The 26816-nt window shown below is 39.0% G+C and overlaps 1 protein-coding gene across 2 annotated transcripts in view; it reads left to right on the plus strand.

Annotated features, from left to right (window-relative positions):
• Positions 1 to 3355: 3355 nt before the first annotated feature.
• Positions 3356 to 26816, plus strand: part of TXK (TXK tyrosine kinase) — a 43737-nt gene continuing 20276 nt past the window's right edge. Inside the window, exons 1-7 of one of the 2 annotated variants that reach the window (XM_042936445.1) lie at positions 3356 to 3862; positions 4877 to 4979; positions 5777 to 5982; positions 8355 to 8420; positions 14497 to 14551; positions 23835 to 23914; positions 25084 to 25211. In XM_042936445.1, the coding sequence (XP_042792379.1) occupies positions 3792 to 3862; positions 4877 to 4979; positions 5777 to 5982; positions 8355 to 8420; positions 14497 to 14551; positions 23835 to 23914; positions 25084 to 25211 (709 nt within the window). In that variant the 5' untranslated portion in view covers positions 3356 to 3791. The remainder of the gene's footprint in view (positions 3863 to 4876; positions 4980 to 5776; positions 5983 to 8354; positions 8421 to 14496; positions 14552 to 23834; positions 23915 to 25083; positions 25212 to 26816) is intronic. The other variant, XM_042936446.1, reaches the window with a different exon arrangement.

Raw genomic sequence — 26816 nt, forward strand, 5'->3', positions numbered from 1 at the left:
GATCTCTAGGGATTAAATATGGTGGCCAGCCTTTATGATGGCTCAGGGAGCCCAACTTCTTGGTATTCATTCTTCACCTTGCACTTTATCCTGGAAACATATTCTGTAGAGGTTGGATCAATATGCTTCCAAGCCCCAGTTTCTGGTTGGATTACACTAATGGAAGGAAGTTGTGGTGAGGTTGCTTTGAGCTGGATATGTCCCTCAACAGCAGATCATTGCCCCAATCAAAGAGGTCTCTGTTGTACTTAAATCTCTCTCACTTTTCCTGGTCCTTTTGCACCTAGGGTTGGTGACAGTTCCAGTGCTGTTGGACCCAGTTTCCTGTACATCCTTTATAGTTCCCTTACTCCCATCCACACCTTTGTAATTAGTGACTTTGTGAATGAACACTTCTAAAATTATTCTAATTTAAATATCTTATGTTTCATATTGGAACCCTGACTAATACAGTAATAGATATGAGAAGTGGCTCCAGGAAAGAGTCAAAATTGGATCTGAGATTTATTTGGTCATATATTTAGAGGTCCAAGGATAGCCTTATAGCTGGGGGAAATAAGTCAATTATCAGTTACTTGAATTATCATTGGCAGTAGCCTGGAATGCAGTGCAAAATGCTAGCTATATGGAGCTTCTGTAAAGTCTCAGGATGAAAATCAGCAATCCCCCAGGGGTTTGGAGCAATGCCTTGACACTGTGCTGATTTTTAATTTGAAAATAGCTGCTGACTAGGGACGCCTGGGTGGCTCAGTCGATTAAGCTTCTGACTTCAGCTCTGGTCATGATCTCGTGGTCTGTGGGTTCAAGCCCCATGCCGGGCTCTGTACTGACAGCTCAAAGCCTGGAGCCTGCTTCAGATTTTGTGTCTCCCTCTTTCTCTGCACCTTCCCCCTTGCACTCTGTCTCTCTTTCTCTCAAAAATAAATAAACATAATTTTTTTTTTAAAAAAAGAAAGAAAATAGCTGCTGGCTTGCTCCTGGTGAAGACTGAACAGTCAACCATGGATCATGAGATATTTAGGTGATTCAAACTGCCTATCATGAGCTTAGTGTCATCTGATTCATTGAACCATAAAGTTAGGCATGAATAGCCTAACATTCCATCATAATATGGAAGTGATATATTTGTAGGTCGGCCCCAGTAGATCCAGAAGGCTCCAGATAGCTTCATGAGCAGATGACTTATATTTACATAGTACCTGTTCTTTCTGCTTCTCCTTCAATCACATGAGAGGCCCCTAGAGGAGGTAGTCATCAAGACTTACTTCTAGATAGATCTGCATCCTAAGCATATATGAAAGGGGAAATAAACAGCCGTTGTGCTATAGCCACGTTCAGAGGACTCCTGAAAGATAGTGCTGAAATACAATCCTCCCAGCACTTCAAAAAGTACATCCATTTGTTTACTTCATTAGGAAGAGATAGTATGAGACACTGATCTGCAATAACTAATGGGCAATGGCAGAAAACTAGTCAGGAACATGGAAAGAACAAGGTCAGGAGATTTGTGACAAGATCTGGGGGAGAGGATTATGGCTGAAACTCTTGGAATGAGGACAGAATGGAAAGATAAAATCAGAGGTCCAGAAAATGATCCATGTCTAACATACTCTGCTGCCTTTTGTCAGTTTTGTTTGCGTTTGCTCAGTGGTGCTCTGCATACTCTTAAGCGTCATGTCCCATGATTCAGAAGCAGCTGGCTTATGGGACAGAGGAATGGCCTACTAAAGGGCCAGTTACTCTGACATCTGGAAGATAACATCTTACAATGTTGGAGTGGTATCCTATAGGGTGCAATAAATGTCTTAAATCACAACAAATGTGTAGCCAGGATGCATGAGTCAGGGAAGTAAGGAGGGGGGTATGAGTGGCCCTTTTCGCCATTTCACCTAATAACCCACTGGAATATTGTTCTCTTTATCTGTGATCTTGAGTTGGTGGGTTTGGAGATTTCAGTGCCCAAGAGAAGCATCTCTTTCTTAGGGAACCCTGAAAGTTGAGACTGCCCTCTGGCACTTTTGGATTCCTCGTGTCACGGAATTGATAGGCACAGAAAAGGGTCAATGTAGCTGAGATGAATATCCTGATTACCAGGAAGAAATTGGGTTGGTGCTTCACAGAGAAGACAAAGAGGACTTCAAAACTCAAGGAATTTACTAGTGTCATTTCCCAATATTCATAGTATTCCTGGTCATTGGAGAATTATAACAGCCCATAAAGACAAGACCAACTAAGGACCCAAGTCCCACAGGAATGAACATTTGGGTTATTCCATCAGATAAAGTACCTATTTCAGCCAAAGTGTTGACTGAGGCAAAGGGAAACATGGAATGGATGGTGATAGGGGGTATCTACGATCAACTTAGGACAGCACAACCATAGATGTGGGAATTGTAGCAGCTGTGTTTTATGTCACTCTTCTTCTCTCCTTATTTTGTTCCCTACCTCACTTAAAGAGTCCTGATGTTTGAGGCACCTGGGTAGCTCAGTTAGTTAAGTGTCCAACTTTAGCTCAGGTCATGATCTCATGGTTTATGGGTTTGAGCCCCCTGTCGGGCTCTGTGCTGACAGCTCGGAGCTTGGAGCCTTCTTCAGACACTGTGTCTCCCTCTCTCTGCCCCTCCCCCACCCATGTTCTCTGTCTCTCTCTCAAAAATAAACATTAAAAAAAATTGGAAAAAAAAAAAAAAAGAATCCTAATGGTTAGCGTGCTAAGTTTCGGGTGGAAATATGACCGCGCTGACATCACCTGGAGATAACATGATGACTTATGGGACCCCATTGCATCCCCTGTTCTGGGGGCACAGAGCAGATGCTGGGGGGTAGACTATACTGGGTGTCTTCTGTTTGTACCCCTTGTCTATTTTCCCAGGATGATGGCTACTTTAATCTTCTCAACAACCCTATAGTAATAATAGATCTTCTCGATTACCCTCTTCCTATATACCTGGCATTGTTCCAGGTGCTTTCCATGAATTGATTCAATTCAATCAATTCAATTAATGGATTCAATTAATCCTCACAGTAGGTTTTTCATGCGGAGTATCCTGTTACTCCCATCTTGCAGATGAGGAAACTTAAGCAAAGAACGGTTCAGTAACTTCCCCAAACCCACAGTTAGAGATTAACCTCTGCCTTGTAAGCTTTCTCAAAGGGGTTAGGTATGATTATCTTGGTTTTGCAGGCAGGAAAGCAAAGACTTAGAAGAGTAAACAAAGGGACTCATCCCAGATATAATCAGCCCCACAGTGAGGGTTCAAACCCAGGTCTGTCTAACCTCAAAACTCATGTCTAACATATTCTGCTCTTTAATACTTCATTTTAAGGTGTCAATGTGAGAAGGAGATGCCTGGGAAATTTAGGTTCCATGGACATAAGATATTAAATAATAAACTATTAAAAACTATTTTTAAAAGAAATGTGATGGATCTGATTGAAAAATCCCTGCTAATATTTTCTAGGAGAACACTGCTTTTTGAATCATTCTTTTTTTACACTTATTAGCTGTCATTAGCCTGATCAAATAGAATACAGTGGTCACTTATCATTCACAGACTGAGGAAATGCATAAACCAGAACGGGGAGAAGAGCCTGAGAAGGGAAACCACACTGGCCAGGGTGCCAGTAACTTCTTTTTTGCTTTAGTGACAGTTTCTCACCCTTCCACTAGTAAAGGAGGGCATAGTCAAGACTTAGCACATGCTTTATAATAATTCATATCCTTCCTGCCCTTGGGAATTTCCTCCACCTGACTCATCTATTCAATATCATGGACTAAGGGCTGTCTCACAATGATCTGCTTTTCAGATAATACCATCCAGTCGATTTTCTGTTGCTGTTGCTGCTGTTCCGTGCAGAAGCGGTAAGTCTACTTCTGGGAGCAACTTCTTGGAAATTAACTCATTCTGTTTCTTTATTGTCTATTAAGTCTCCTTGTCTCTTTGTATCTGCTGTTCCCTTTGCCTGGGAAACCCCTCTCCCATTTCCTCCCCATTGAGTGCCCGCTGATGTAAAGGAACAACTCCAATTTTGGGTCTTCCATGATCCGTCCTGGATCCCTTTGACTTTAGTGGCTCCTTCCCTTGTGTTCCCACAGCATGCCTTGGTTCCATACTGAATATTTATTTCGTGTATGCTGTTTACATACCTGTGTTCCACTCTGTAATTTTTACACATTAAGGACAAGAATCTTGTCTTATTTATTTGACTATCTCCCCAAAATGATCAGGGTGTCTTATGCTTTGATGCTTTTATTCTATTGTATAGAATAAACCTAAGGTAGGTTAATAATAGTAATAGCTAGCATTTAATGGGAGGTCCTCTATGTCAGACTGTGTTAAGAGGTTTGCATTTATTAGCTCAAGTAACTCTCCAAAACACCTATAGTTTTTACAATCTCCGTTTTACAGATGAGGGAATTGAGGCTTAGAGAGATTCTGTTGGTTCCCCAAGGCCACACTATGAAATGGTAAAGCTGGGATCCAAACTCCTGTTCTTAATCATAGCACCGTGTCTGTTTAGAACAATGCATACCATCAAATGAGGTAATGCGTGTAAAATGATAAACACTGTGCCTGATGCGGAGTAAGTTTTTCATTATCACGATTGTCTTCTTATGTCCTTAATATGCACCAGACTCTGCTTTCTTCAGTTTTATTCTATAGCAACTCTTTTTGCTTTTAGCGTCTCTAGCTCAATAAGGAAAATGAGGTTCTGAGAGGTAGTCACTCGCCCATGGAAATGGAGCTGGGAAGTCTTCTAAATAAGAAAAAAGTTGCAAAAAGACCTGGAGTTTCCTACTAATTTTGAGAAAAATCTAGTGAATATCACCTGAATGCAAACAATCATTTGTAACTTGGTTGTTTTTCAATCTCAGACAAGTAAGAACACAAATAAGCCTAAGCAAAGATGAAGAATTTTCAGAAAGATACACTCCGCGTCGCAGGCTGTGGTTCAGCGAATTGCCAAGTAAGAAGCGAGTGAGTATCATCTTGCTGAGGGAGAAGGAAGAGAGGAAGCTTGCGTTTCAGGGTCCATGGTCCTCAAGACACTGTTTGCTGCCATGCCCAGAATCTAGTATGGTGCTCAGCACGTAACAAGTGCTTCATGAGTGAATGTCTTAGAAGAAAGCCAAAGGAAAAAAGACCGGTTAAAATAGCCTACGCAGCTATGTTTCTGCAGAGCTTGAAACTGGACGGTGAATGGGGAAAAACGTGTTCTGGCTACTGCCGTTTGTGAACCCAGGATTAATTTTTCGTTCGGTGTTGGGGGAAATAGCGTTCTTAAGCAGTGTGATAAATCCAAACACAAGGTTATAGCATGTGAAACGGAAGGGCTGTTTTTCTTTTTTTCAAGAGAGAAAAACCCATAAACAAAGTGGAACTATTGGGGTGGAATTCAAATTTTAAGAATTGTGGCTTAAAAAATGTCCAGGGGTGCCTGGCTGGTTCGGTCCACAGGGCACACGACTCTTGATTTCAGGGTCGTGAATTCGAGCCCCATGTTGAGCATAGAGCTAATTTTTTAAAAAAGAAAAATATCCAATGCAATCCTGGCAAGAGAACTTATGATCTTGAAAATTTACAAAAGGGTGAGTGTGTTGCCGGATTTAAAGGTTGTCTTATAATCATTTCCTATGTTTACCCCACCCTGGTTTTTGCTTTGATGCAACCGGATGGGAGAATTGGGGCAGCACACAAAAGTATTATAGCCCTATTCTTTTTTAGTACACATGACTAAAACAAGAGTACAACAAATCACTCCTTGGTTTTTGCAGGCCAACAGAGGCCACATGCAACCATCAAAACGCAAGCCACTGCCTCCCCTCCCACCCTCTGAGGTTACTGAAGAGAAGATCCAAGTAAAAGCCCTGTATGATTTTGTGCCCAGAGAGCCGTGTGATTTAGCCTTAAAGAGAGCAGAGGAGTACGTGATATTGGAGAAGTATAATCCTCACTGGTGGAAGGCAAGAGACCGTTTGGGGTAAGACTGATGCCATGGTCCTTACCAAATTCTTCTTTTATCCTCTGAAGACTCCTGAAACATAAAAACTGTTTTGTGGCTCATTTTCTTTAGGTTTATTTCCTTCTGCATGAAGTAGAACATGTCCCCACACCTCTTATCTGTATGAGAGAGCATTACAGCACTGGGATTTCAGGCAGAGTCACAGCACTTCATACGCCTGGCTTCACATCCCGACGCTGTCACTTACTATTGTGTGTCCTTTGGCAATCACTTACCCTCTCTGAGTTTTCCTTCCTTCCTTCCTTCCTTCCTTCCTTCCTTCCTTCCTTCCTTCCTTTTTTTTTAAATTAAGGTATCACTGACATATAACATTATATTGGTCTCAGGTGTACAGCATAATAATTCAACATTTATTTGTGGAATGATCACAATATGTGTAGTTAACATCTGTCACCATGCATAGTTACAAATTTTTTTTTCTGGTGATGAGAACTTTTAAGATTTACTCTCTTAGCGACTTTCAAATATGCAATATAGTATTATTAACTATAGTCACTATGTGGTTTAATACATCCCTATGGCTTATTTATCTTATAACTGAAACTTTGTATCTTTTGACCCCCTTCACCTACTTCACCCACCTGCCTCTGGCAACCACCAATCTGTTCTCTGTATCTATGAGGTTTTTTTTTTAACTAAATTTTTTTTTAGATTCCACATATAAGTGAGACTATACAGTATTTGCCTTTTTCCATCTGATTTATTCTACTTAGCATAATGCTCTTGAGGTCCATAATGTTGTTGCAAATAGCAAGATTTTCTCCTATTTTATGACTGAATAATATTTTCTTTTATCCATTCATCCGTCATTGGACACTTAGGTTGTTTCCATATCTTGACTATGATATATAATGCTGCAGTGAACATGGGGGGCTCATAGATTGTTCATGCCTGACTGGAGTCTGAGGTACACAATTCTGAGGGGTATCTGGGCTGCCTGGGAGAGAGTGCTGGCTTTGAATTCTATTCTTTGTCATGATTTGGAGACCATAAATATATAAGTATTAGAAATATCTATATTATATACCTCTGCTCTGATTGTGTTTTCCTGATGATTTGGCTCTTACCAGTTTTTAGTTTAGACTCAACATGGGATGGAGACTTTTCAGTGGGAAAAAAGGTATGAGTAGGTTCAGGACAGTGTAATTAGCCCTCCAGCAGGTGGACATTGGCATGACTCACTCATATGTGGATCTTGAGAAACTTAACAGAAGACCATGGGGGAGGGGAGGGGGGAAAAAGTTACAGAGAGGGAGGGAGGCAAACCATAAGAGACTCTTAAGGACTGAAAGCAAACTAAGGGTAGATGGGGGTGGGGGAGAGGAGAAAGTGGGTAATGGGCAGGGAGGAGGGCACTTGTTGGGATGAGCACTGGGTGTTGTATGGAAACCAATGTGACAATGAATTATATTAAAAAAAATAAATAAAAATAAAAATGAACTAATTAATTTCAAACTTAATAAGTGAATATTGTTTTTTATAATACGCATCCATGATAAATAATGGCAAATTCCTGCTTTGCCACACCTCCAAACCCAAGCACCATTATTAACTCAGTGAGTGCCCTTCCAGATGATTTCAATGCACTTTCATGCACATATTGAAACATATGTTATTGTTTGCAGACTTAGTTTACCTAATTCCTTACCCTGCTTTATGCGTTGTTCTACGCATTGCTTGTGTTTCCCAATAATGTCACGGAGATCTTTTTGTAATTTTATAATTTCAGATTTTTTTGGTGAAGGTATAGAAAAAGAGAAACCCGTGCCCTCCTGATGGGTGTGTAAATGGGTATATTTTCTTGCAACAGCAGTTTGCTGTATCTACTGGGAGATGCACGTACTTGGTGACTCAGCAGTTTCCCTGCTTGGTATCTGTCTTAGACAAATACTTTTACGGGTGCACAAGAAGTCATGTGTATGTGTTTCTGTACAGCATTGTTGTGATACAGACGTGGCTAAACTGGAATATCCATTCTATCTATTCTGCAGCAATTAAAAAGAATTAAGTTGATATCTTTGTAATTGCTGTGTTTTAAATCGAGTCATATGACATCCCAGTGGTTGCGTGAGTGCCGCTTTTCCTCTTTGAAGAATTTTTGTGTCATAAAACACCTGACTACTTACATTGTAAGTCAGAATTCTAGTATTTATCATACAGAGACTTTGGTTGAATGTGGAAATGAAAACCCCTTTTTTTTTCTGTTAGCAATTTAATCAGTAAAACAAGTTTGATTTCCCCCTGTGTCCTTGAGGTTTTGAAAGGATTGTCGTCACATAATGCCACACACGTGCCAAGCATTTTGATGGTTGCCTTGTCTTTTGTTGTAGGAATGAAGGCTTAATCCCAAGCAACTATGTGACTGAAAACAAACCAACCAATTTAGAAATATATGAGTAAGTCTCCTCCAAAATGTGCGCTATGGTTAATCTACGAAAATCAGGTACATTTGGGCAGTTTACGAGTATTTATGCTGATTTTGGTCTACAAAAGTTAAAGAACACATCTGGCTGCTTTTAGCTTGAGAGATCTTTGATGCTTTTTTTTTTTTTTTTTTTTTAGCTTTTTTTCATGTTTATTCATTTTTTGAGAGAGACAGAGTGTGAGTGGGGGGAGGGGCAGAGAGACTGAGACACAGAATCCAAAGCAGGCTCCAAGCTCTGAGCTGTCAGCACAGAGCCGGATGCAACTGCGAGATCATGACCTGAGCTGAAGTCGGTCACTTAACGGATTGAGCCACCCAATTGCCCGATGTTCGATCCTTTTAATGGTTGATTCAGAAACTTATTTTGCCTAAATTTCTTTTTCAGTTTTGTTTTGTATGACCACTTTTTTTGGTTTGTTTTAACAGTGACAGCATGGAAAGCAAGCACTCATCTTGTTCTTATTATATGTCCTAAATGGAAAAATAATGATCTCAAAAATGACGTTAATTGTTTAATGAGTGGTGAATTGAACCTAACTTGGAGACACATAACTACATTTTGGCTCATGTTGGGAAACATTTTAGAAATAGCTGAAGACGAGAAGTAGGCTAATGCTGTAGTTTGGGGGGAAGCTTGTGGCGTGTTCGCTAGGGTTCTGCTTAGAAATCTATTTTTGTTGCAATGATAGATTTGGAAGATGGAGATCTTAGGAATCACTTTTCTAGCCCCTCATTCTGCAGATCAGAAACTGAGGTTGCAAAAGGAATTTACAGGTAGAGAGTGGTGGGCTTAGGAGTAGTGTGGGTCTTTTATAAATTCAGGTTTGCATTTTACCCTTGACTGCCCTCCCCACAACCGAGATACTCGCTTTATAATTAGCACATGCTTCCAGCAGGTGGCGGTAGGGGTTGTGAGTTGAGACATTGAGGCTGGTGCTTCTCCAAGAATGGGGCAGCAAATATAAATTGAACGACAGCCCCCGCCCCAGCTCCTAGGGTGTCTGCCTTGCTACTAACGTAAACCCACCTGGAGGCCAGACCCAGCATCTCTGTCGCCCCTAAAGCAAATTCAACTCTAAAAACATTGGTGAACAACGTAGACTTCATTAGAGGGAGAAAGGGATGACTACAGGACACATGACTCATCCACGTGACTTGACTAGGCCTCTCTATTAGCTACTTCTATTCTCTCTTGCAAGTCAGCCACCTTACTGCCATCACAGATCTCTCTTCTCCGTCCTTCACTCAGCTTGTCACGCCCCCTCTCTTGACCTGAGTCATGTAGCTCTGCGCGGAAATTCTAGTCTCCACTCAGTAGGACAGAGCCCTCAGGTGGCGGAACACCTGTCCTAGGAAAACAGTTCCACAGCTGTCTACTGTCAGTCCAGCCTACCCCTCAGGGGGCAGCGTCCCAACACATTAGGTCTCTTGAAAGGCCAGGTCAGGGGAAGTTCTGTTTGTAAATCTCCTGTCAAGAAAAATTAGAAAAAATAAGATTTTCTTTCCATATTGTAAACTCAGTTCAGACCTTCCAGGAGATTAAAGGAGTTATGTGTGGAGGTACTTAACACAGTGACGGATAGTTAGTGAATGGACACTCGGTAACCAACAATGTGACTTTCCTTCCTTTTATGATTAACAAATGTGCTTGCTGCTTCCTTAGTTTACACAAGGCTTGGAGTCTGCAGCTTGTTTATACTATAGATATTGGGTAATTTGAATTAAACCACTCTGAACTTAGAATAGTCATCTCATTTTCTTGGCTTTGATTCATGTGTCTTTAAAAGTCTTGTTCTTTAATTACTCCAATTGTGAGAAAATTAATTTTATTTGTGTCTTTTTAAAGGAGTTTATTAAAATGTAGATATAATAATTATCAATATAAGTCATTAAAATATATCAACTACTTACTAAGGGCCAAGCACTGTTCTAATAACTGTGTAGAAATTACTGCTTTTGTTTGAAATAATGTAGTGTGGGTTGAGAAATTGGAGAAATCTATGGGGCACCTGGGTGGCTCAGTCTGTTGAGTGTCCAACTTCAGCTCAGGTCATGATCTCACGGTTCGTGGGTTTGAGCCTGGTGTTGGGCTGGGCTCTGTGCAGACAGCTCAGAGCCTGGAGCCTGCTTCCGAGTCTGTGTCTCCCTCTCTCTCTGCCCCTCCCCTGCTTGCTCGCAAAAATGAATAAATGTTAAAAGATATTAAATTGGGGAAATTCCGGCTCAAATACTGACATCACCACTGATTAGTGCTTGGCCTCTGGGCAAAGTTACTGAACATCTATAAACCTCTACATGATATGAAAACTGGGGACCATGATGCCTATCTCATACAGGAGTAGTAAATATTTGAAACATTCTAGAACTGTGAAGCCGACAGGAAGTGAATTTTCAGGTTGCCGGCTATCACAGATGTACTACATTTCGTAGTCACTTTAGGCCCTGAATCACTTCACCCTATTCAATCTTTCCTGATTGTACACTTCTCATGTACCAGACGTTAGCTGTTCTAGGCCCATGGAAGACGGAGAAGCAGTCCGTGTGTTCACAGAACTTACAGCTTTGTGGGGGAGATAGACATTAACCAATCTTAGATTCACAAATAAGTATAAAATTTTAAATTGTGGTCTTAGTAAGGAACAGTATGCACACTGGGAGAAATCAGTGGTAAAGGGGATATAATTTAGATGAGAGTGTGGGATTGGGAAAACCTTATAAGGAAGTGGCTTGAGGTCCAAAGGTAGTAGGAGGTACTTAGGGGTGGAGGGGAGAAGGAATGCTCATGTTAGTGTGGGTTTTTGACATCTCAGGAATCTTTATACTTTGAAATATTTATGGCTGCTTTGGTTTTAACTTAATATCCAAATTATCAACCTTACAATGTGAAAACCTGGTTTTCAGTAAGCCCTCAAATTTAACTTGCAGGTCTTGATATACTGTTTACAGATCTAAAACAATAAGAACAATCACTTTAATTCAAACTCAACACACAGTGTCCTTAAACAATCAGCCCTTTTATAAGTTCAGTTAATGAAATTTCCCAAAAGATTTCACTTGCATTAATAGACTAAATAAATTCAATTTTCCGATTAAATATTTTACATGCCAGACAGGGCAAATTTGCAATTTTTAATAGCCCTTTGTAAGTCCATATACGACCCTGGAAATCTAATAAATTAAACTTAAATGTGGTAAGCCAAGTTCTCTTAACCATACAAACATCATTTAAAAAGTCAAATTCCCATAAATTTCAAATTGTAAGTTTAAAATTAATTATGCTTTTAAAACTAGAGGCAAAAACCTAATAATGTCAGATTCTCTTAAAATTATAGATACTTTAAATTTTTTTAATGTTTATTTATTTACTTTGAGAGAGAGGCAGAGTCGTGTGTGTGTATGTGCGAGTGGGGGAGGTGCAGACAGACAGAGGGAGAGAGAGAATTCCAAGCAGGCTTCGGGCTATCAGTGTGGAGCCTGACAAAGTGGGGCTTGAACTCATGAACTGTGAGATCATGACCTGGGCTGAAATCAAGTGTTGGATGCTTAACCAATTGAGCCACCCCAGGTACCCCTTAAAATTATAGGTACTTTAAATATCAAACATATTGCTTATCCTGAATTTTACAGAAGTATGAGTCTGATTTATCTCATTATCTCTAACCTGAATGCTTACTCTCCTCAGGGTTAAAAAGTCACTAAAGAGAAGCAGGTTTCCCTTCTTAGGTCTAATAGGGTTTCTAGGTTGAAAACTCAAGACTACAACACTGTTACTTGAATCAGAGATTGGAATGGGGTACACGAGGCTTACATGTATACAAGATGTTTGTAATCAGCAACAGTTGGACATGCTGGATGGCTTTTATTTTTTTATTTTTGGATGGGTTTTGTATGTTGGTAGAAGCCCCACCCCAAGCTCTCTGTCCACATCATTCAGTATGAGTTTTATAATCAGTGTCGTCTTGGTATATGAGTTGCAAACTTACCTATTAAAAACACTCCACAAAACTCTTGTTTCACTGTCTGATTTAACCAGATGAAATTCTGAAATACCATGCCCCTGCTTCTCCTATGTCACATCCATCTAATCTCTTTTCTGACAGATAAAATTCTGCATTATTTTAAAGGATCTTAAATTCATCATATACTTCTATCTGGCTCTTCTATTACTACTTCGAAGTCATTCTTTTTTTTTTTTTTTAATTAAAATTTAATGTTTTATTTTATTATTGAGAGAGAGACAGAGCATGAGTAGGGGAGGGACAGAGAGAGAGGGAGACACAGAATCTGAAGCAGGCTCCAGGCTCTGAGCTGTCAGCACAGAGCCTGATGCAGGGCTGGAACTCACAAACCACAAGATCATGACCTGAGCTGAAGTCAGATGCTTAACCAACTGAGCCACCCATGTGCCCCTCTTTGAAGTCATTCTTTTTTTTTTTTTTTAATTTTTATTGGGTTTATTTATTTTTGATAGAGCACAAGTGGGGGAGGGGTAGAGATAGAAGGAACATAGAATCTGAAGCAGGTTCCAGGCTCTGTCAGCACAGAGACCGACGCAGGGCTGGAACTCACAAACCACAAGATCATGACCTGAGCTGAAGTTGTACCCTCAATCGACTGAGCCACCCAGGCGCCCTGAAGTCATTCTAATGACATCCACACATGGATGGATTTTTAATTTATATTTAAGCAAAATTAATATATTTGCTTATATTTCTCACTATAATAAATAAGTATGAAATAACAAAATTAACACCAATGTGATAGCAGGTGAGAAACATTTAGAAAAAAATAATTTCTATAAAATTTTCCCTTTTGGAGTGTCATTACACAGTCTTGGCTTTTCATAGCCTCAATGTATTTTAGTGAGCGATAATCATTATTTTCCGTTTAGCACCCAAATTTCATGAATTAGCAAGTGGGAGCACCTTTAAACCAGTCCCCTGTGTCTTTAACTCTGTCTCATTTATTTTGAGAGAATTTCATCTTTCTACAAAAAGAGGGCTCAGACTCATCCTGAAATTCCCTCCCCTAATATGAATATTCATTGAAAAGTACTGAATGATATTCACAGTTTAACATCACAATTAACTTTTGTTCCCACTGGTGATGAGTAGCCCGATTACTTTCTCTAGAATCACCTGTAATCATCCTCTATTCTCTATGCTTCATCTTTTTTAAAGTTCATTTTCAACTTAAGGCTGTTAGTATTCTTAATGCCTGACCATTCTAATTTAGTGGCAGCTTTTTATTACTGCAGGTTAGGGGAAGTCCCACGATATGGTAGGTTCCATCCTCAAGGTCAGATATAGGAGTTTCATGTGGCCACCATTTGGCCTACCCACTGTGACTCAATGTATACTCTTACTTAATTATGTTCCTGTGAATGGTTCTTATATATTTAGTGGTAGTGTTTCATACAGAGGAAACAGCAAGACAGGAGGCAGAAAGGGGCTTGGTGAGGAAGGCAAGAGTCCCAGTGTGGCCGAATCTTTGTATGAGAGGGGAACAAGAGGGTGTGTGAAATAGGGCAACATACTAGTTTGTTCTGTTTACGTTATTAAACCACTAACTTCACTACGAGTTAACATACAGTTAACATAACAACTGGGTCAGAGTTAGTTTTAATTCGGGAAAGGGAACACAGCACATATAAAAGCGTGCAAATAGGAAGTTCCTGAGAACAAAGAAAGAAATGGGTATTTTTTAGTTTGTCTATCAAAGCTCAGTAAATGTTTATTGAAGATGATGCCTTCTTAATCACATACCTTTCATGGAAATTTTCAGGAGATTAAATCACTCAAAACCATATACCCCTCAGAAAGTGGAATTAATATGTGATAGAAGAAATTAGATTTTGGCTCACAATTAGTAGAACTATATTACCTTAAATCAATGACACATAACAGTACATTGTTGTTTATTGGAATTAACTCTCTAAAATCAGTTCTGGAGTAAAGCTCTTAGTAATGAAGGAAATGAAGGGATTTTTTTTCGGTAAAAAAAAAATGGAATATAAAAATTTTAAAGTATTTTTATTGCTTTTACAGGTGGTACCATAGAAACATCACCAGAAATCAGGCAGAACGTATTTTGAGACAAGAGGTAACTCAATTTATTAACAAATAACTTGTGAATATTTTCAGAATTTCTGAGAGATGGGCATTATGAAGACGTGACTCAACTAGAAAGTTTTTTCTTCCTGTTCTTTATAGCTCTAAAATATTATTACAACTTTATGTCTACTGCACATTTTCTGATAAGGTGTAAAGCAGATGTATTTGTATCAGATCATGTTTTTCATGGACTTTCACTGTCATTTGAGAAATGTTTTTTTCCTGAAATGATTTCAATTCCACCATACTGAAACTGCTCATTCACTCCAAAGTGCATTCTGCCAGAAGAGTCTATATTTGAATTGCCTATATGCCTCTGCATATCAGGCAGTAAAATATACACTGTCTTTATGAGCTTAGCTAAGGCTTCTTAAAAACACAAATACAGAAAAATACACAGTGCTGCACTTTCTTTGTTCTTTGGGAACAAAAGGAAGAGTGGGGGAACCAAAATATCAAACTCAGATCAAAACTGCTCTTTTAGGTCAAAACAAAACAAAACTGCATGCAGTTTCCAACGGACGGTAAGTGTGAACTGTGGGTAAAAGTAGTCAAACCTAGAAACTAGGGAAGGTGTGTGTGTCATTTTCTACTGCTGTCGGATGTTGAGGAAATCTAGAAATGTGAGCGAGAAAGAATCAGTTCTGTAACTAAAAAGTCAATGCCAGGAATGGCTCAGGACACAGAGAAGGTCCAATTACTAGCAGGGGGATAGAGTTTGAGGGACACAGACCCAGTCTCAGCTGGTGATGGGGACAGAGGTTGGAGGTCACGTCTGGCTTCTCTAGCTAGGAGGAAGTGGGGTGTGGCAGCGAATGTAGCATTCATCCGGCATGGTGACAGCAGGTGGACTTCTGTAAAGAGATGTTAGTAGGTCTAGAATAGACAAGTAGGCAGAACTGGAACAGGCAAGGTCTCAAACAGGCCCATAGCCAGCAAGTTAGTCACAGGCGATATGGCCACAAGATCACATGGGCTGTGCAGGGTCAGCCTGAGAGGTTCTGCAGCTGAGAGGAAGTCACAACAGAGCCAGGGGCTCACCGCCCTACAAAGACTAGAAGAGCAAATTGCACAACCCCCCATGTACCTAAAACCCAGATATCACAAATAGCAACATTTGGCAGGAACATTCTTTAACAAGATAAAACACAGCAGATACAATTGAAACCTATCCCTTCTCTCATCTGTTTCATGCCCCCCATTCTCCAGAGGCAATCACAATAGAAGGGTGTGTTCCCATTGTGTCCATGTGCTTATATTTTTATCATATATATGTGCATATATATGTGCACATTATATTTTATCATATATATGTGCATTTTATGTGTTTTAACATTTCACATAAGGAGATCATATGTATGTTGACTAAAAAAATTTTTTTAACGTTTATTTATTTGTTTTTTTGAGAGACAGAGACAGAGCATGAGTGGGGGAGGGGCAGAGAGAGAGGAGACAGAATCTGAAGCAGGCTCCAGGCTCTGAGCTGTCAGCACAGTGCCTGATGTGGGGCTTGAACTCACAAACTGAGGTCATGACCTGAGCTGAAGTCAGATGCTTAACCCACTGAGCCACCCAGGAGCCTCAATTTTTAATGAAACATTGTATTTCAGTTTTATTCACATGGGTACATAAAGATCAAGCACATTCCTTTAACTGCTGTATACTGTTTCATTATGAGTATACCAAAATGTATTGATAAACATTCAAATTGTTTCTAACTTCTTAGTATTACCAACAGCCTGCCAAGAACTTTCTTGTACAGGTCATCTTGTACCCAAGGGCAAGGATTTTTCTTGTTAAACCCAGAAATGACCTGATCAGAGTCTACGTGTGGATTTAACATTAAAGATATTTTGGAATCATGATTCAAAGTGCTTGTCCTAAGTTATGGTCTCACAACGAATGAGAAAACTGGCCCCTTACATTCTTGCCAACAGTTGGTAACTTCATACTTTTTTTCAATTCACTGAGAAATTGTATATGTTTTATTTTCCTAATACAATTTTTTAAAATGTCTGTTTATTTTTGAGAGAGAGAGAGAGAGAGAGAGAGAGAGAGACAGAGAGACAGAGTGCGAATGGGAGAGGGGCAGAGAGAGAGGGGGAGACACAGAATCTGAAGCAGGCTCCAGTTGTGCTGACAGCTCAGAGCCAGACGTGGGGCTCGAACTCACTAGCTGTGTGCGATCATGACCCGAGCTGAAGTTGGACGCTTAACCGACTGAGCCACCCAGGGGCCCCCTGTGCATGTATTTTAAAATGTGCATTTCCTTGATCAACAGTTCAGTGGAATGACTTTTTATGTGTGTGTTGGCGAGTTGGGCTTCCTCTGCTGTTACATGACTGCTAATATCCTTTGCTCATTTTTCTATATTGCAGTGCTGTTTGCCTTTTTAACTGATTAATATGTATTTTAAAAGTATATTCTGAAAACCTGTCTTTTAGGTTACCACCATATTCTTCTAATTTCTGGCTTAAAATTTTTTCATGCTCTTATTTTACACTTTAAAATATGTTAATGTCAAATTTTTCAGTTTTTATGATCTCCTTTTTTCCTTTTTTAGTATAATAAATCCTTCTCTCTTCTGAAGTAATAAAGGAAGTTTATATTTTCTTTTAAATGCTTTAAAGATTTGCTTTTCATTCTTAGGTCTTAATCTAAAATGTGTGTGTATGTGTGTTATGTGTGTGGATATTTTAAAATATATACATGTTTTTCCATGTATTTAAAATATTTTTGTAATTTACATATTTTCTATGAAAAAATTTTTTTTAACGTTTATTTATTTTTGAGAGACAGAGACAGACAGAGAACGAGCAGGGGAGGGACAGAGAGAGAGGGGGATACAGAATCTGAAGCAGGCTCCAGGCTCTAAGCTGTCAGCACAGAGCCCCGTGAGATCATGACCTCAGCAAAAGTCAGTTGCCTAACCAACTGAGCCACCCAGGCGCCCCTTTATTTTCTATTTTTTTTAAAGTACCTGGATTAAAACCTAACGGTCATGAGGCATTTAAATTTTTTTATGTTTATTTATTTATTTTGAGAGAGACAGAGCCAGGGTGAGAAGGGGACGGGCAGAGATAGAGGCAGAGAGAGAGAGAGAGATAGAGAGGGAGGGAGAGAGAGAATCCCAAGTAGGCTTTGCACCATCAGCAGCGGCCTAACATGGAGCTCAAAGTCACGAAGCCGAGAGACAGATGCTTAACTGAGCCACCCAGGTGCTCCGGTCACGAGGCGTTTAAAAAATATATATGTGGCAGGATTCTCACACAGAGTCGTGACACTGAAGCTTTTCTTTCCTGGAAACAACTTTATTCCTGCCGGCACCACTCCGTTGGGTTCGTACCAGAAGAACTGAGCCCCGAGCACCACGTGGCGTAGTTTTTTAATGCATTTTTAAAAATTCTTTGTCTCCTATATACGGCAACATACAAACATGGAGTCTGATCAAGTGGCCTCATGTTACAAGGTCGTGAGGGATGTTGACATGTATGCATATAGCCAGGTTGAGGTTTTTTTTCCTTTCCTTAGGAAGGGGACCCTACCACATTTATATTTCTGGTTTGGGTTTCCTAATACTTTATTTAGCATTTGTCCTGTTATGTTCACAAGGGAGCCTGGCTTCCAATTTCCCACGCTCTGCCTAGTTTCAGTATAAAAGCTATGCTAGCATCATAAAATGAAGTAGGACATGAGGTTTTGTCTCTTTTTCCAGTCTTGAAAATAGTGTATATTGAATGCAGGTTATTTGTTCTTGAAGTTGCATATATCTCTCATGAAATAGTTTGGACATGCTGCTTTTTCAGATATTCGACTACTGATTTAATTTCCTTTTCTTTTTTGAGATGTTTGATAATTTATAGTTATGTGGAGAATTGCCTATTTTAGATTTATTTTCAAATTTATTGCATACATTTTTATAGAGGTATCTTATAATTTTATTTATGTCATATTTCAATAGTCGGTATGTTCATATGGTTTAAAAATCAAAAGATTCTAAAGTTTTCTTTCATCCTTGTCTCCAGGCCACCAACTCCCTTCTCCATAGACAAACTTCGATTATTAGTTTATTCTGTGCTTTTTCAGAAATATTTAATACATACACAAACAGAAACATGTTTTCTTATAGTGTTATTTTTACATAAATAGTAATATATATACTCTTGTGTACATTACTTGTTTCATTTAACAATATATATTGGGAAGGAATCTTTTCACATCAGCACACAAAAAGTGTCCTCATTCATTCTACACATGCATAGTATTTCTTACTTTGGATGTATCACAATTTATTTAAAATTTTTAACGGAAATCTAAGTACTATACTACTTTTATGAGTATATATGTAGGATAAATCACCCAAGATAGAAATTCTGGGTCAAAGGGAATGTACATTTCTAATTTTGGTAGACATTAAAGTACCCTCTATAGGAGTTGTACAATTAATATTTCTACTAGAAATGTAAGAGAGTGCTTATTTTCCCCACAACCTTCCCAGCAAGTGTTTAATGAAGCATATGGATCTTTGCTCTCTGACATCTCATATCAGTGTAGGCTTCAGCTACATTTCTCTTTTTAAAAACTTATTTTTATTAAAAAACTTTTTTTAACATGTATTTATTTTTGAGAGAGAGACAGAGCATGAGCAGGGGAAGGGCAGAGAGAGAGAGGGAGACACAGAATTGGAAGCGGGCTCTAGGCCCTGAGCTGTCAGCACAGAGCCGGACGACATGGGGCTCAAACCCGTCAACCATGGGATCATGACCTGAGTGAAAGTCAGACGCTTGAGTGACTGAGCCACTCAGGCACCCCTCAGCTACATTTCTCTTATCCTGGGAATGTTAAGCATCTCTGTATATATGAAATTTTATATATTTGTCTCTCCTTTTCTGGAAGCTGTCTGTTCATATCCTTTGCAAAATTTTCAGTTGGTTTTTTAAAAAATGCTTTCCTCACAATTTGTAGGACCTCTGCAGCTATATTAAGGAAATTAGCTCTTGTGATATGTGGCAATACTCTTCCCAATTTTTCAGTTCTAATACTACCTTTTTCCATGAATGGTACTTGAATTTTTTGTGTTTGAATTTATCAGACAATTTTTTGCGAAGCTTTAGTGTCAAGTTAGAAAATATTATAAAAATTATAAAAAATATAAAAAATACTATAAAAATATTGTAAAAAATTTTCCCATGTTTCTTGATTGCCTTAGTGGTCTTATTTTTAATGTATGCATGTTTGAATAATTTGTAGTTATTCCTGACACAGAGTGAGGTATGGATCCGATTTTATTGTTTTTCTAGATGGCTACCAAGTGTCTATCTTTTCTCCATTGATTTGAGATGCCACTTTCCTTAGAAACACAACTCCTATGTTGCACTACATCTGGACTTACTACTTGCTTTCGTTGATCCTCTTGTCTATTTATGTGATGCCTTTATCTGTTTTAAATACTGAGGCTTTCTTTAGTGTGGCTCACCTCCCTCATTATTCTTTTTCAGAAATATTCTGAAGATACATTTTATACGTATGAACTTCACAATTACTTTGCCCAGTTTATAAAAGCTTCCTACTGGTGCACTAGATTTACAGAGTAATTTAGGGAAAATTGTTTGGGCATTACAAATCAGTGCAGTCTGGGGACCAATTTGTTCTGGGACCCACATATTAATTATTCATATAGAAAAAATTAAAACTAGGTCCCTACTTCAAGCAAAAATAAATCTTGGATGGATTGAAAACCTAATGAGAGGAGGAAACATCTTTGTATTCTTTAGGAGCATTTAAAATTTTTCTTCATTGGGGTGCCTGGGTGGCTCAGTCGGTTGGGCGTCTGACTTCAGCGCAGGTCATGATCTCACAGTCTGTGGGTTCGAGCCCCGCGTCAGACCCCGTGCTGATAGCTCAGAGCCTGGAGCCTGCTTCGGATTCTGCGTCTCCCTCTCTCTCTGCCCCTCCCCTGCTCATGCTCTGTCTCTCTCTGTCTCAAAAATAAATAAAAATATTTAAAAAATTAAATAAAATAAAAATTTTCTTCATTTAGCTCTTGCAAATTTTTAAGTTTATTTTAAGGTATTTTTTGTTGTTGCTACTGTAAATGGGTGTATCTTTTTTTTTTTTTTAACCTGTGAAAAAACTTGAGTTTTGTGTTAATTTTGTAACTGATGACTTTGGTGAATTCAAAAAAAATGTTTGTAGTAGTTTTTTAGTTGATTCTCCTGGGTTTCAGGTAGAGAATCTTATCAACAGCAAACAGTGATAATTTCAAACCCTCTTGTACAATTTACTTTAATTAAAACAATTTTTTTTTTTTTTTTTTTTTTTTTTTTTTTTTTTTTTTTTTTTTTTTGAGAGGGAGAAAGCGTGTGTGAGTGAGCAGGGGAGGGGAAGAAGGAGAGAGAGAGGGTCTTAAGCAGGCTACACGCTCGGGTCTGAGCCTGACACAAGGCTTGCTCCCATGATTCTGGGATTACGACCTGAGCTGAAATCAAGAGGTGGACGCTCAACCAAATGAGCCACCTATGTGCCCTTCCTCTTTTACAATTTAATCCAGTATATCTTGTCTGTTTTTTTCTTTTTTTGTCTCTCATTTCATCGCATTAGCTGATATCTCAGAGCAACATGAAACACCAGTGCTGACAGTGGGGTGTTTCTTTTTCCTGATTTTAGTTGGAATGATTTTGCACAGAAAGCTTAATGCTGGACTTGGGACTAATGTAAATAAGGGCTATGGTAAGGAAGTACATATATATTACTATTTTACTGAGAATTTAAAGACAGCTGATACTAGAAATGGAAATTTTTCAAATGCCCTTTCAACATCTACGGTGATGTTTATGGGATTTTTATCCTCAGATCTATTAATAGGCTGAATTATATGAATAAAATCCCTGATATTCAAGTACTCTTGTATTCCTGTATGCAATCCCTCTTGGTCATGGTATGTTATTCTTTCCCCCTGTGATTGGACTCAGTTTCTTAGTATTCGGCTAGGATTTTTGTGTGGACACGAGTGAGACTTGTTAGCAATTTTCCCTTTTTGTGCACAGTCTTTGCTGTGTTGTTGGTGTTGATAGTAAACCCACTTTATATAAAAATTTAGAGGTCTTTCTTTCCACGTGCTCTGGGATCGTGTAATACTACAATGTGTCACTGTGATGTTTTTAATATTGCAGCTCTTTTAAAACCTCATCTGTTTTCCCGTTCAGTAGGTCTATTAACATTTCTAGATAGTCTGAAATCAATTTTGATAAATTCTATGTTTTGCTACTTAATTAGTCATTTCATTCAGGTTCAAATGTGTGGAGTCAAGATGATTCTTTTATTTTTATTTTTTTTCTGGATCCTTGTGGCTTATTTTTTGATAGATTTTCCCCATTATTTATTGGTTGGGTTGGTTAACAATTTATGTATTTCATTGTTTTTCCCTATATAACCAGATTTCGTATTTAATTACTATCTTAATTACACTGTTGCCTTTATAATTTATTCCTTTCTGCTCCTGTCTTTATTCACTTTCTTCTTTTACTTTACTTGGTTCTTATCCTAAATTCTTAAGGTGGATAAATTTATTTTTGTATTTCCTTCATTTATTGATATAAATAATTAGACTGAGTACTGTTTGAATAGCAGAGGTTCCGATATGTGGCGTTCCCTTATTATTTTCTAGATGTTTTCATTTTTATTTGGATTTCGTTGAGTTATATCAAAGAGAACTTTACCTAGTAGTAGCTTTCTCCTTTGGAACTTGTTATGAATTCCTACTTTTATTGCTTTGTTGCCATGGTTGCTGTTTGTTCTCTTTCCACTTTGAAGAAGAGGTCACTACATATACAACTTTATTATATGCGTGTTATATATGCATATATATATATATACTGTACATACAACTTTGCTTTTTACCTCTTAGTCTTTTCCATTTGTGTCCCCTATGGTATGGAACACAATCCTTGGACATGATAGGAATTCAATAAAAGCTAGATTTTTATTATTTAAAAAGTTTTTAAATGTTGATTTATTTTTGAGACAGAGACAGAGACAGAGACAGAGACAGAGACAGAGCATGAGTGCCCAGAGAGAGAAGGAGACACAGAATCTGAAGCAGGCTCCAGGCTCTGAGCTGTCAGCCCAGAGCCCGACACAGGCCTCAAACTCACAAACCATAAGATCATGACTTGAGCTGAAGTCGGACACTTAACTGACTGAGCCACCCAGGCGCCCCTAGATTTTGATTATTTTAAATGGTTATGAGAGTTTTGGTTTGAAACTTTTGGCCAGAAAATGAGACTTGTTCCTTGGTAAGCATCTGGAAGGAAGAGAAGACTCTGTTTGATGTATTGTGTTCACCTTGGGGGTCACACCATAGTGTTTGGTTTGGGCAGGTCTCAAGCAACTTACTGACACTTCATAAGTGTAAACTTTCACAGGTTTGGCAAGCTTCTGAGATATTTCCCCCTCCGCCAGGGTAACACTCGGTAAAGGTGAAAACTCTTTATGATATCAAACAAACAGCCCGATATCAAACAAACAGCCCAAAGCAAACAGTGCAACATTCAAAGTCATTGAAAACCAATTTACAGCTGTATTGGAATTTCCCCGAGGATGTCTGTCAGGTGGAATCCAATTCATAACCTAACATCAACCTTACGATACTCTTCTCTCCTGCTGATTCTCTTCTCATCTCTCCCATGAGAGTTGCTTCTCTCTGGCAGCAGCTAAAATGGCTCCCCTGCCCTTCTTTCCAGACTCCCTCAAAGTTTGTTCTCTTTCCATCCCTATCATGAATTCTGCTCGCTTTGCCCATTCCCCGCCTTTCCAGATGTATTTCTCCCTGCTTCCCTCACCCCATCAGCCATGTTGTTCTTTTTCTTCCAAAATACCACCTGTCAATCTGTCTTTGAGTGCTTCCTATTCATCAGCTATTTTTATCTATTATCTTGACCAATATAACAAAAAAATAACTAAATGGTGGGGTACAAGGTTGTCAAATGCAGAATTTTTCTCAGAGAAATCAGGAGCAAACTTGTAAAAATACTCATACGTTACAAATTCTTGTCCCAATTATATAGGGGTGATGTATGTATTTGTATACAATATAAATTATTTTATAGGTGTGACTTCTTCACAGATAAGGGAGATAAGATTGCATATATTTGTGAAAACAATCTCATCCACTTATAGTAAGTCGGTACAGTTTGGATTTTGTTCCTGAGATGTACGTTTGTCTTTCTTCTTAGTGAGGAATAAATTTGTACACACAGTGTCTTGTTTTGCAGTCTAAAGAAGGTGCATTTATTGTCAGAGATTCGAGACATTTGGGATCCTACACGATTTCTGTGTTTATAAGAGACAGAAGGTAAGCAATTGTTGTTTGATGTTGAATTATTTATTTTGAGAGAGAGGGGGAGAGTGCATACACATGCATGTGTGCGGGGGATGGGACAGAGAGAGAGGGAGAGAGAGAATGCCAAGAAGGTTCCGTGCTATCAATACAGAGCCTGATGTGGGGCTCAAACTTACAAACTCTGATATCATGATCTGAGCCAAAATCAAGAGTCAGACGCTTAACCGAGTCACCCAGGCGCCCTAGAGCTGGAAGGGAAGCAAGTGTGATTTTGTTCACTTTAGAGATAACAGTCCTTGGGACACTCTGTCTTACATAGGCACTGTCACATGGAGAAAGTGAAATCTTGGTATAGAAGCTTGCTGGCTTGGAAGTTAGTACAACCAATCTATTCAAGTTACGTCCCTAACCAGCTCTGTGTATGACATTGGATAAGTTATGTGACTTCTCCCATCTCTTTTTCTCAACCGTGAGGGAGTTGGCTTAGTTGTAGCAGGCACTGGTGATGCTTTCCTCATATCCACTGGTTTACCTTGCGTTTACCTGTAGAGAGTTCTGTACTCAGCACGCCTCCCATGCCTTTCTGCCTGAAGATGTTCTCTGGCTGCAGGAACTCGTGGTCCCCATGGGTAGACGGGAAGTGCCTGAGAGTTAGCATCCTAGCAGTGCCCCTCTATCAATGAGGAACGGAAGATAAGCTCCTCAGCTGCTTTGCACTTCAGTGGGGCAACTCTCAGATGTGTTCCATGGTCTCTCATAGCTTTCCAGAGCCCTAGATGCTCATCGTAAACCTGCTCATCAATACACCCTCTATCGGCTTTCCCCCTTTCTTTGTTTCCTATATCCTTGCATCCCTCACAGTGCGTTCATTCATTCATTGAACTGATACTTGATATTCAGCAAATGCATATAAGTGTCCCTAGTGGGCTCTACTTTTTTGGACATTGGAGTTGTCAATCAGACAACTTTGGCTGAAGTTATGTTCGAATCTAAGACCCCAATTAGATAGCTAAGGCATTTACCCAGGGGTAGTGAGGCATCTGTTGAATCCAACCCACTCTGCAGTGTATAGTGTTCGTAGGATAAAAGCTTTACAGGCGGAGTCCCTGTTGCTTAATGAACTGACTTCGTTCCAAACGGATCTTTTGCTTATTTACTAATTCACATTTTATTGATTGTAGAAATATGGAGGCTACCATCAAACATTATCAGATTAAAAAGAACGACTCAGGACAGTGGTACGTGGCTGAAAGACACCTCTTTCAGTCAATCCCCGAGTTGATCTGGTATCACCAACACAATGCAGCAGGTAAGTCAGGGGCAACAGGCTGGGAGAGTCAGCAAGCCAGGCCCCAGACAGGCAATGCATCTGTGGTCTCAGACACTTAACAGGAGCAAATGCCCCTGAGAAATATGTGTGAGCCTGAAATACAACAGGTATTCTGAACAATTCTCCTTATTGATGCTTCTTTGTTTTTATAGTCAGGCGACAAGAGGTAAGTTGATTCTTTACATTTCCGCCAGGTTAGAAAAATGATAGATGGCAGAGAAGCAAAAGGCAATTTAATTATCAGTGCATTTGTTTCTGAAATTTACATACGGCTAAATGTAATAGAATTTCAAATATCCTAAATAATCATGCTTCCTTCTTTTTGCCCCCATAAGTTTGCTCTCTACTTCAGTTGTATAGACAAGTACCCTTAAATAGCTCATTCTCTGTTCTTTCTTATTTGGAGAACAGAAAAAATTATATAGGATGCAGCCTTTAAGTTACAACGTGGCTTAAATAGGCAGAAGCATCATGGAACCCCCGTCCCCAGGTGTAGTTTGCCGTAGTTGTTATTTTTGCAAACGTATCATCAATGGAAAGATACAGGATTCCAGTAAGTTCCACCACAATTTCAGTCACAGCTCTGGCCTTCAGCCCTCACCCAACCTGTATTGGACCACTTTGAACTCATGGGGGAATCTTCTTACCTCAACGTTATGGAATTTGGAAACCACTGTAACTTGTCATGTTGTTTTGACTTCTGGTCATACAATACTTTTTAAGATTTCTCTCATGAAAAGTTGTGTTGACAAATAAAAAAAAAAAATCCCTTTTGGAAAGTGGCCACTTTTCCTTGACACTAGTTCTAAATATCAAGAATAAGTCCAAGGAAATTTTTATCCACTTATGGGATGAGTCTGCATGGATATTCCAGATGGTCATTGGGGGTTTGGTTAGAGAGGAAGTAGCAGTGAGTCTGAGTGGGGCGAGGGAGGACATATTTGTGTCTAGAGACGAAAACCCTTAGAATAAGGAGATCAGTTCTGAGTTTTTTTCTTCATACTCCTCTTTCCCTTCCCTTCAAAGACAAAATTTGAGAAACAGAGTGGTTATGGTGGTGAGGTTAAAAGAAAGATACTAAGGTAGCTCAGGATGTGCTGACATGAGAAGATGTTAGTGATAAGTTGTTTAGTAAAGAGAAAAAAAGTGCAAAGCAGTATATGAGAATATAGTGCCGCTTTTGTAACAAAAGATTTAAAAATATGTAGGCATAGAAAAAGTCTGTTAAATTTTATGTAATAATTTTTAAACTAACAAGATTATAACAGACTACGAACTTAATGCTTACCTCTGGGGAATGACACTGGGGGTAAGGGAAGCTTTGATTTTCTGCCGTATAGATTGCTTTAAGGTTTGGTATTTTTGTTTGCATGGACATAAATTATTCTTATAATGTATAAAATACCACACAGATCATCTTTAAAAGATCAAGCGAAACATCAAGAAAAGCAAAACTTACAACTATGGCTGCTGCTTATTAGAGAGAAAAGAAAGTAAAAAAAGATATAAGAAAACAAGAAAAGAAGGATGATAAGAGGAAAGCCCTGGGAACGCAGAAATAGCTGGCATTTACTGAAGACTTAA

Source organism: Panthera leo, chromosome B1 (genome assembly GCF_018350215.1).
Source record: "Panthera leo isolate Ple1 chromosome B1, P.leo_Ple1_pat1.1, whole genome shotgun sequence".
In the NCBI taxonomy this organism is placed as follows: Eukaryota; Metazoa; Chordata; class Mammalia; order Carnivora; family Felidae; genus Panthera; species Panthera leo.